At 45.0% G+C, this 11,329-nt stretch overlaps 1 protein-coding gene across 1 annotated transcript; it reads right to left on the minus strand.

Moving 5' to 3' along the window:
* Positions 1-540: 540 nt before the first annotated feature.
* On the minus strand, positions 541-5,170 carry IL6 (interleukin 6). The gene is made up of 5 exons (XM_006179204.2): positions 5,027-5,170; positions 4,673-4,860; positions 3,499-3,612; positions 2,414-2,560; positions 541-1,142 (listed from the first exon to the last, which is right to left on the minus strand). Exons 1-5 carry the CDS (start codon positions 5,130-5,132, stop codon positions 975-977), a joined length of 723 nt encoding a protein of 240 aa, XP_006179266.2. The 5' UTR covers positions 5,133-5,170; the 3' UTR covers positions 541-974.
* Between the last annotated feature and the right edge of the window lie 6,159 nt (positions 5,171-11,329).

Genomic DNA, 11,329 nt, shown 5'->3' on the forward strand with positions numbered 1-11,329 from the left:
GGGACCTACATGTTAGCTGGAAAGAAAAATCCATCAATTTTAAGATGTGATGCAATGTGGTCTGTGTTGTGACAGACAGGCATGTGCAGTGTTTGAGGAACCTAGGACGGGGAGAACTAGTTATTTTTTGGAAGCTTGCATATCGCTGTCTTCTACAGGTGGTTTTGATTGCATCTTTAGGTGTATTCCTTATATTGTCTTGGGATTTTCTACATCATCTCTCAGTTCCCTGGGAGGCAATGGGACATAAAAGTTAAGAAGAGTAGGGGCTCTAGAGGCAGGTAGACCTGGACTTCAAATCTGGAAGGTACCTTACCTTCCGGCTGGGTGAATTAGGGAATCATGTACTCTCCCACATCCAGTAAAAAGTGTGTAAGCTCCAGGATGAAATGTGATGGATGCAACACATTTAGCTTGGTGCCTGGCATGCAATAGGTGCTCAGTTATATCTTTCTCCAAGTGATCGCAGCTCGTTTTTTGGTGGTGGTGATGGTGTTGGAAACTCGTTTATATGAAACTTCACAGGATACACACGGATGCTTAGTTGCTAATTTTTTTTAAAAAGGCGTTTATTGATATAAAAACAACTTAAACATTATATAAATACAATATAAATATTTCTTTTAAAAATACATATAAGTTAGCAATTTATTTGAGGTAAGCCTACACATTCAAAGAAATGATCCAGCTCTGAGCCAAGGACATTCAAGCCGTGTAGCCATTTTATGTTACTTTTTCAAAACAAATACATAAAATATTTCAAGTGGTACTTCATAAAAATATAAATATCACGTATATAAATTAACTCAATATCACATATTTAAATATCAATAAATTAAAAATAATTAAAATAGTGTCCTAATGCTCATACTTTTAGTTCTTCACAGAGAACAACATAAGTTATGTGCCCAGTGGACAGGTTTCTGACCAGAGAAGGGAACGCCCATGAACTGCAATGATCTTAGGTGTCCTGGCTACATTATCCGAACAGCCCTCAGGCTGAATTGCAGGAAATCCTCGAGGCTTCGCAGGATGAGGATCATTTTTGTATTCTTCATCCACTGGTTCTCGGTCTGCAGTTTATTCAGCAGGCTGGAGCCTGTGATTGGGTTAGGGGTGCTTACTTCTTCTGGTTGCTTTACCTGGAGGAAAAGAAAACAAAAATAATTTTTTAACTATCAGACAAATCCTTTGAAGTGGAAGGATGCTCTGGTCTGCAGGGAGATGTTCAAACTGGGGGTGAAGGAGTGAATTGGGGCCACCTGCTGTGACTCCCCCAGACAGGGCCAGGTGCCTCTCCTCTGAGCCCACCCAACATGGAGCCCTCTCACAGCAACCGAGCTCTAATCATTCCTTTGCTGTCTGTCTCTGTTAAACCATAAGCATCTCATGGGCAGCCATAGTATCTTACTTGTCTTCTGTTATGCCTGGCACATAGTTGGAATTCAATCGATAAATGAAGAAGTTTTAGTTAGAGGCATTCTAATGGGTTCTTCAGGGCTCTCTAACCCTAATACTTTTCTCTGGTTTCACTCTCACCCATCCATTGTGTATCTATTAAGAATCCTCTGCTCTGATGGTGTAAGGAGGACTGGGAAACATCTTTCTATAGACCCGCTGACATGGGGCTAAGTAATTGTGAAAGGCCTTGCACCTCCGTGTGATCCTGCAGCAGTACCGCCTCCGCATCACTGGGAGCTTGTTAGAAATGTGGGTCTCAGGTCTCACCCCAGACCTGCTGAATCAGACTCCACACTGTAACAGGATCCCTCAGGGGAACTCCTGTGCACGTTAAATGGAAGAAGCCCTGGTTTAAGGCAAACAGCTAGGAAAGGCAGGGGCAGGATTAGCACCCATGTGCTTGCTTCTCCATCCAGGGCCCTTCTCTTTGCTCTTCGGCTCATCCACACACTGTGCCATCAAGCCTCCATCACGTGGCATTTGAATGACTAGCTGGTAGTGACCAGAGCCCTTGGTACCTGCTCTTCCAGGCTTTAGCCATTTCTCTGCATTAACTCTTCCAGCAAAAGAGTAAGGGAAAGAAGCTGAAATTACCATAATAACAAGCATGTCATTTGGCAATATTAAAATAATTTTTGTGGTCTCTGTTTTTTGTTATTATGGATCACAGAGCAGGATTGGAATGGCTTCCTTCTGCCTGTACAGATACATTTTTTTTCTTATTTCTTAAGTTTTTAGAAGTTGATGTTAAAAATCCACTTCGTTTAAAAGAGTTTTAAATATAGTTGATGTCTTGCAGAAGAGATGAAGAAAAAAAATAGTTTTAAATGTCAGGAAACATTTCTCAGATCCTTTCCTTTGCATGCGGCCATCTCTTCTGAATTGGCTTTGCACTCCTGTGTTGTCTAGGCTGCCTTCTTTGAGCCTAATGAGAGGACGAGGAGACACTCACTTTTTGCCTCAGGAGCTGGATCAGTGCTTTGGTACTGATTTGCACAGCCTCAGTGTTTCCCTTATCACCCTCATAATAGTTCTGGAGGTAGTCCAGGTATATCTGAAACTCCAGAAGACCAATGGTGATTCTCATCAGGCAGGTCTCCTAAGAGGAAAGATCATGGGAAAATTGGTTACTGCTAGGAAGACATAATCAGTTTTAAAAGTTAAAATTGCTATAATTCAATAACTTCTCCCACTGCTTCTCCAGGGAACTTCAAGAACTTCTTAGGCATCATGTTTCGAGACATCAGACAGCATCTGCTATCCCATTTTAAATATCCGGACAATCAGAGACATCACTTAATTTTATCCAAAGCCCAACAAATGCTAGATCGGGGCAAGGGGTCTTCCTCTGATCCCCTCTTTAATGCTCTTCCTTCTGGCTGCTCTCCTGCCCTTGTCAATGTTGGGCTGAAACCTCCTTTTATGAAATAATCAGAAGTCAGTGCAGGTTATCTCACTGTCGGGAAGGAGAAGGATGTAAAGAATGACCTCAGCAGGAAGGATAGGAGTGGATCCTGCTAAGGGCAGTGAAGGAGGAGAAAGGACCCTGGACCACATTACCCAGGATGAACTGTGACGTTTCCTAACATCTGACAGTTGTGAAAATCCCAACACAGAGGGACTATCTCTGACCATGTCATTCAAAAAGAAGTTGCCTTTACTAACTACTGTATATAAAATAGATAAACAACAAGGTCCTACTGTGTAGCACAGGGGACTATATCTAATATCTTTTAAAAGGCCTATAAGGAAAAATATGAAAAGGAATACATATGTACATATATATGTATAGCTGAATCACTCTGCTGTAAACCAGAAACTAACACAACATTGTAAATCGACTATACTTCAATAAAAAAAATAATAAGTTGCCTTTAATAACACTTAAGTTGGCCTCCTCATGAAAATTTACATGATGTTCTTTACATTTATCCCCCTCTTTGTTGCCTGCCTGGTCTATATGTGTACAGACGCTGCATGCAAGAGGCAGAACTTTTGACTAGGGAGTAGCTAGAAGTGAATGTGATGCATTTGTACCTGATTGAACCCAGATTGGAAGCATCCGTCTTTTTCTGTCATTTTCGGAAGGTTCAAGTTGTTTTCTGACAGTGCCTCCTTGCTGTTTTCACACTTGTCATACTTTTCACACATCTGGGAAAGAATATCAGAACTGTTATCATATAAGTGCCCCTAAGACCAACACCACTAGAGGGCTGATTCATGGTCTGTCATAACTGGGAAGTTCTCTAAGAAAAGTGAAGCCACAACCCACTAGCATCCAGGCAAGCAAGGTCTAGTGGAGATGGGCAAATTTGGGTTCAATTCTAGCCTCACCTGTGACTTCAGGCTTGTTGCCTATTCTGAGTCTCAAAGTCCTGTGTCTCTAAATTGAGGATAAGGAGACACTTCCCTTGTAAATTTATTGTGAAGATAAGACATAATTTATATAATGTGCCTGACACATAGTAGGTACTTAATAAATTATAGCAATTTTGATGATAATTGGGTGAATATAATTTGAGCCATAGAATGGCCCAGCTTGCAAATCATCTGGTTCAATTTCATAATTATACAGGTGAAGACCAGAGGTGGTAGGGAATTTGCCCAAGAGCACAAAGCTGGTTTAGCAAAGCCAGAACTAGATTTGGGGCTTCTAATACGTTCTCCTGTATTCTTTCCTTTCTAGCTAACAGAGCCAAACTATCTTACATTTAAGGAGCTGCTTACGACTTTGCCATTTCGGTGGGCTAGCAGGTATGCACCTTATATGCCGGAATGACTTTGGGGAGTCCCTAACCACTGAGCTTATGTAACCTAAAAGTACTGTGTCCTGAGAAGCTGAACAGTAATTTCAGGTGGCACTTTTTAATCCTCCCAAAGTCCAAGGAACACAAAGAAGATTGACAGACCTTATTTTTTGATTGAGGAAAAGGAAATCCTGACCCCCCAGCTCATGCCAAGTACGGAACTGAGAATGGGCCAGGGGTATGGATTCCAGCCCCACTGTATATTTTCCAGGAGGGAAAGGAACCACCTGAGACCAGCAGCAGATGAGAAATTATAGAACACAGCCTGCCCCTTTGGCTTCAAATCTAAACTGCCCCAGAACCCAGCAAAGCCCTCCCAATGCAGAAGCTTCCCTGTCCACAGCCAAGGCAAGGAGATGAACACCCAAGCTGGCCCTACATCACCCTCAGGCGAGCCTACCCACCTCCTTTCTCATTGCAGAGATTCTGCCGAGGATGTACTTAATGAGTTCTTCAGATTTGTCTGGAGAGGTGAATGGTCTGTTTGAGGTGGTACCATCTTTGAAATCTTCTCCCAGGGGTACCGGGGTAGGGAAAGCAGTAGCCATCACCAGGAGCAGCCCCAGGGAGAAGGCAACTGGACTGAAGGCGCCTGTGCCGGAGGGAAGGGAGAGCAGCCAGTGAGCAGACTGCACCGCTGGGGGAGCTGTGCTTCTGGCTGCTGGCCGCCCGCCAGCCCTCGCAGCGGATACACACCCCCTCCCTCGCTCAGGCTCGGCTGCTAGGCAGTTCCAGGGCTAGGGATTTCCTTCACTTACTTGTGGAGAGCGAGTTCATAGCTGAGTTCCTGGAGGGCAGATGGAGCTCTCTTTCGTTCCTGGTGGGCTCGAGGGCAGACTGAGCCTCAGGCATCCCCAGTCTCATATTTATTGGGGGTTGAGATTCTAATATTGAGACTCATGGGAAAATCCCACATTTGATAAATCTTTGTTGGAGGGTGGGGGTGGGGCCAGAGCGGGTGGGGCTGATTGGAAACCTTATTAAGATTGTGCAATGTGACGTCCTTTAGCATCACAGGAATCACAACCAGGGGGAAAAGGGCCGCTTAGGTCATTACCAAGGCTATAGCCCTCAGAAGCGGGATCACTCTTCCTTTACTTTCTGTTTTTTCTTTTTTTCCCCTCTCTCTCTCTCTTTTTTTTCCTTTTTCCTTTTTTTTTTTTTTTTTTTTTTTTTTTTTAGTGACTCAGCACACTGGCATGTCTTGAGGAGAGTAAAGCTGAAATCATGCACGAAGTTTTACAGGGGTAGAGGGTGGGGAAAAGCTAAGGCTGATATGATTTAAAAAACCCTTTAATTACCAGATTAGCAAGCTAGGATTTAGTATTCCAGTTTACTCATATTTGTAAAAAACCCAAGATGTTCTGACCTGAGTTTCCTCAGACTGCCCCACAGCCCACCAGCCTGGGGTTCCAAATAAGATACTAGGAGCCATCCGCAGTACTTTCTTTTCTGGCTCTGGTGGTGACCAGCTGTTGCAGAACCGCCTGTCTGCCCCCACAGCTTGTGCAGTTATCTCTAGGAGTCTCCAGGTGCAGAGTGAGTACACACATAAATGACTCCTTTGTGCCACCACGTGGCATCTGCCAGTTTCCTCCTCATCTGCTTCAGCCCACTTTGCCCAGGTCAGTGACAGCCCTGCTCACTCCCTTGTGGCCTTCATCATCCCGGTGAAGACTTTGATCTCTGTGCCAAAGGGGTTGTCTTGTGCTGCTGGTGCTGTCCTCACCACTGGCAATGTGGTGATCCTGCTCCCACTGGGGAGCCCTGAGGACCTTGGGCAGGTTCTGGGTCTGCGGGAGCCCTCAATTTACTGCCACACACTGGGTTCAGGGCAGAAGTGGGGAGAATACTACTCACCTCTTTGGTGGGATGTCAAAGGAGGACCTTGTGGCATTTCCTAGAGCTTGTGTTCATAGCTCACTCCTGCTGTACGACTTGATTTGAGTCCAGAGGCAGCTGAGAAGGAATATACTGATAGAACAGGGCTCTAGGTTCAGAATCACGCTTCCCCTCCAATGCCCCAGCTTCCTTACTGGGTTGAGCTTGTACAGTCTCGCTAGGCTCTTACAATGATATCACTTGCAGGAGGGTCCTTGGTTTCATGCAAATGGGCTCTATACCAGGCTGCCCCACCAGTCTCCCAGAACACCCAGAAAGCTCAGAAGATTGGTTCCAGGCTGAAACTAGGACCCTTGTAGGTTACCAAAAGAAAAAAAAAACCCAAGACTGTTTTTATTTACAAAACACAGTGTTAACATCACAATCAGCTTCTTTGCTTTGCAAAGAGGATCTTGTCAGGATTGCTAAAACAAAGACCTCTGCTGGAGTATTTAAAATATGAATCGATTTACTCAAGTTTTGTTTTGCGCACAACATTTCAGACCCGCCTGTTGGGGAAAGTGAGGTCATCCATTCTTTCACTGACTTTCTAAACAGAAAGGCAGGTCCTGCGGTGGTAGAGTGGTAGTGGGGGTTTTGAGTTTGAAAACGGAAAATGGGAGAGAGTGGCTGAATGGTTTCACTTTTAGGTGCTCTTGGTTCTCGAGCAACTCAGATACTCCTAGCCAAGTCTCCTGCACTGAATGAAGCCACCTTGCTTGGCTCCCCTGCGATGATTGCGATAGGACTTTGTAACGTTGGACTGCTTCTTCTCACATTTCTATTTTTTAGAAAATATGACTCAGTAAATTTCAAATACTTAGTGACACAACAACATACAGATTTTTCTTTTTAATTAAAAGTTTTTAAAATAGGAAGTACATGTGCACGAAAAAAAAAAGTTCAAACAGAACATCAGGGCATATAGGGAAACGTAAGTCTCCTTCCAGGGGGAGAGTGTAGCTCAGTGGTAGAGTGCATGCCTAGCATACACCATGTCCTGGGTTCAATCCCTAGTACCTCCATTAAAGATAAATAAAAATTTAAAAAACCTGATTACTCCCCCCCCCCAAAAAAAGGAAAAAAAGTCGGTCTCCTCACTTTCTAGCTCCTCTCCCCAGAAGTAGCCCCTGATCCACAGGGTTTTTAGCTAAATCCTCTGCTACCCTAATCTGGGTAAGATTTTATTGTAAGGCTTTCTTGGCTACCTGGGTACTCACCTCTGTATTTACATTATTGGTTTGTATATTTTGTACATATACACACACTCATATGCAAATAGCCATACAATATAATTTCCCATTGTCTGGATGCCATCTAGGCAATTCTCTATGGGCAGGCACATGGGAGAGCACAGGCTCTTGTGTTCACACAGCTTGGGTTTAGAGCCCAGCTCTGCCACTTGCTGTTTGACCCTGGCTAAGTTACCTCAAGGATCTGTGCTGTTGGTTGCTCATCTATAAAATTGAGATAATAACAGTTCTTCCCCGATCACTGTGGTGAAGAACAAAGGAGATGAAGTGTGAAAAAATCCCTGGAGCATAGTAATCCTGCAATTAACACTTGCTTCTTGTAACATTCCTTGGCTCAGGGTCTCTGCCTTGAAGAACTCTTCCAGCTCAGCTGTCAGTAAGTCCACGTGGTGTCTTGCCTATAAGGGAGCTCTGCATGAGCCAGACCACTGGGGCAGTGGTCAGGTGGTCTTCCAGGCATTTTCACTCTGAAGAAATGAGACTCTGTGGTTTGTTGAAAGTAAGTGGGAGATGAAGAAAAAAAGGTCATTCCCTTTCTTTTGGAGAACCTTAAAATCCCCAAACCTGGTCTGTCAGTTTAGATAATGAGCCCAGCTTGTCTTGTTCCTACACTGTTCTCAAGACTTTCTGCTAAGTGTTTTTATGACAGAAGCTTGCAGCCTTCCCTGTCCATGGTCATCATCATTATTCACAATCTTTAAAGTGGCCCTTGAGGGTGAGGGGACCTGAGACAATCCCAGGTCTTGTGCTTCTGGCTGCCAAAAAAGGGCAAACTGTGTAGGGGTGGGAATGCATGCATGTGGGGAGGTTGGAGGCCGCTGTCTGCCCCGTTGCATGTTGCTAGCTTCTAGAGTCTTTATTAGTTTAGTATCATGGTCTTGGGCTGGCATTTATGAGAGAAAAGGTCTCTTCTTTGCTCAAAAGCATTAATGCAACATCTGTAACTCCACCATGATAGCTTTCTTCTTTTGGATCTTAACGGATTTTCCTCTTGGAGAGTTCATCCCTCGTATTTTAACATGTACAAATGACCAGGAAAGGCCATGCTGTCAGCATTTATTAACTAATAACCTCACCTGCTGGATTGCACCATCAGTGATTTGAAGTGACTGCCAGCTGAGACCGAGAGGACTGACAAATGGGAATATCTGGGGAGAAAGAAGGGAAACCAAGGTAGCTTTGCTTCCTTTACCCTTATCTAGGGCTGGCCAGTCCCGTCTGTGCCCCTTAGAATTACTGCCCATGATTTCTCTCCTACATGTTGGTGGAGTCCAGTTCAGAAAGTCCATCAGTACATTTGAGGTGATGGGGAAAAAGTTACTTCCATTTGGTCCTAAGCCCTCAGGAGAAAAGGTGTCGTCCACATCTCAAAGGTTAAAATGTGGTGCTGCACTCTGTCTTTATTCCGGTGGGTAGAGGGTTAGGTTGGTTCTTTGATTTAGCGGGAGGGAGTGTCCCAAGAAAAAGAGAAGTCACCGGGTGCTAGGGAACTTGCAGTTGCTGTCAGAATGTAGTTTCACTTGTCACTAAGTTATAAGAAGTCTGTAAACTGAAACAGTGGGTTATTTAACAGCTTCTTCCGTGGTTGAGTCCCACTGAGCAGATACTAGGCCTGTAAGGCTCTGGGAAATGTCTTTGCTTGGGGAAAAGTGGTGGTATTACTTGGAGAGAGACCACTAGAGACACGTGGTATGTCTACTTGGAAAGGGCTGGCTGGTCTTGGGGGCAGCCAGGCCTGAGACGAACACTCTGGGCAGTCCCCAGCCTGATCCAGTCTCTGTCCTGGCCCTCACAACCTCAGCTCTGATGTCCTGTTGCAGCCCCTAGAGACTTCATGGTCTGGTCTCAGCTTTTCAGAGGGCAAAGCTGTGCTGGGGCTGGGTCTAGCTCTCCCTCTGTTAGGGAAGGGGCACTTCTGCCCTGCTGGGTTTCTGATCCAAAACTATGCAGGGAGGTCATCTGTTCTGTGCCCTCGTTGTTTTGCTATGTGCTGAGTTACCTTCCCCTGCTGAACTGGAAAATCCCAGGCATCTTGGGAGGGAAGCGGCCTCTCCAGGGGCAACAATGTAGACTCCCCCTGCCTTGGGGATCACCCCTCTCCCCGCGTCCCTTTTCCTCTGGTCTCCAGGCCTGGAAGAGAGTGCCCAGATCTCCAGATGTTAATAAGCCAGCTACACTGAAGCTGGTTTGGTGATGAGATCTTGCTTTGCTGATCCTGAAGTAGCCCCACTGCCCCCAGGGCTGGAGAGGTCCCTTAAGCTGTTTCAATGCTTTATCTCTTTTCCATCTGTGGGGTAGGCCTTCTATGTTGGTGGCTGCTGGTTCTGCTTTACAATTAAGAAACTTCAACTCCTCAGCGAGAAGCACTGAGTTAATTTATTCTCACAAGTCATTTGAACATGTTTGGTTTCTCTAAAGGTCTCAGTTCTCTTGAGTTCGGTGTCATAGGCAGAAACTAAGCATGCAAAAGCATTGGCTGGTTCCTTCCACTCTTTTGCCTCAAAATTAAGGTACTAATAACCCTTTTGAAAGCATCATACGTAATGATTAAGACCGGGGGATTCTGCTGGCCTGGCTATGATGTATTTTACCTCTCTTCCCTGCCCTTTTGGCTACTTAGTTGCTAAGAAGAGAATGCTTTTGTCTGTCTGAACTATGCCTCATGTGTGTTCTCATTAGGAAGCTGAGTCCATGAAGGTAGGGAAGGTCTCTCTGGTCTTCATGGTGGAATAATTTCCATGATATGCCTTGGACATGTTGAGCGCTCTGTAACTGAGGCATTGGGGTTTATTATCCCTGAAGGAAGTCCCACCTGGCTTGATTAAAAATATTGCAGAAGAATTCAGATCCAGGTAAGCAGATCGAAGAATCATAGGTAATTTCTTCAAGCTATTAGTTCTATGAACTTTTGTATGGGTGTGGGTATATGTAGTGCAGTCCTTGACCTACAGGCCACTGCCACAGCTCCAAGGGTGCTGCCTTCTCTGTGTAAGGTGGCTTCAGAGTCCCGGGTACCCAGGAAGCTGGGCTGGTGGTCTGCTGTCACTTTGGTCTGCCAGGCCTGTAGCTCCCACTGTGCTATGGGACGTCCACAGTGGTCTGTGTCTGAGCAGAAGTGTTATGTCCCCCAAGGGCTCTGTGGGTTAATGGCCCTATAGCTCCACTCTGGAGGCCATGTTTCTTATGTGCTCCTTTTTGTGGGTGAGAGATAGTGACAGGAGGAAAAGTATGATCTACTATATTAGTTTGCTTGGCAAGTGATCGGGTTGTGTGGAAATGGTGTTCTCCACTCTGGCATTTGAAATTGTCTTTTGGTGATACTTTTCTTGGGAGGTGATGAACTTTTAGAAGGAGAGACAGCATTCCCAAAGGTTTGTTTGGAGCCTTGGTGCTTAAGCAATTGCTGCTTGCTGCCTCAGATTCTCTTGTCCTAGGACAATCAACAGAGAGGCTATGATACATACTCCTTTCTCCATGTTAAGTTCGTTCACTGTGGCCCTGGACGACATCAAGTATGGAGTCTGGGGCAGGTTAGGTATCAGAGAAGATTTAGGTTCTGTGTTTTTTTCCATCTGATATTGTGGGGCCACTCTGTTGGTAAGGCTTGTAAAGACCCCTCCAGCCTTCTTGTCTTAGATTGCAGGATTCAGAAGGAGGTTAGGGCTTTTTGCTGCCAGCAAAAATCTTCTGGCCAACTGGAGGATTTGGGGCAAAGCAGTCTTCTATCTCAGAGGTTCCATTAGGGAGATGTTTTCTAAGTTCGCTCCTCACTCCAGCATTCTGTGATTCTGTGGGTCTTTCATTAGCAACAATTCTGAATTCATAATAATCTAGAGCCTACTCTTAATGGAACTGTAGGAGTGGGAGACTCTAAGAAATAGTTCTTGAATATCCAGAAAGTCTGATGCTGTCTTCTAGTTCACACCC

Source organism: Camelus ferus, chromosome 7 (genome assembly GCF_009834535.1).
Source record: "Camelus ferus isolate YT-003-E chromosome 7, BCGSAC_Cfer_1.0, whole genome shotgun sequence".
In the NCBI taxonomy this organism is placed as follows: Eukaryota; Metazoa; Chordata; class Mammalia; order Artiodactyla; family Camelidae; genus Camelus; species Camelus ferus.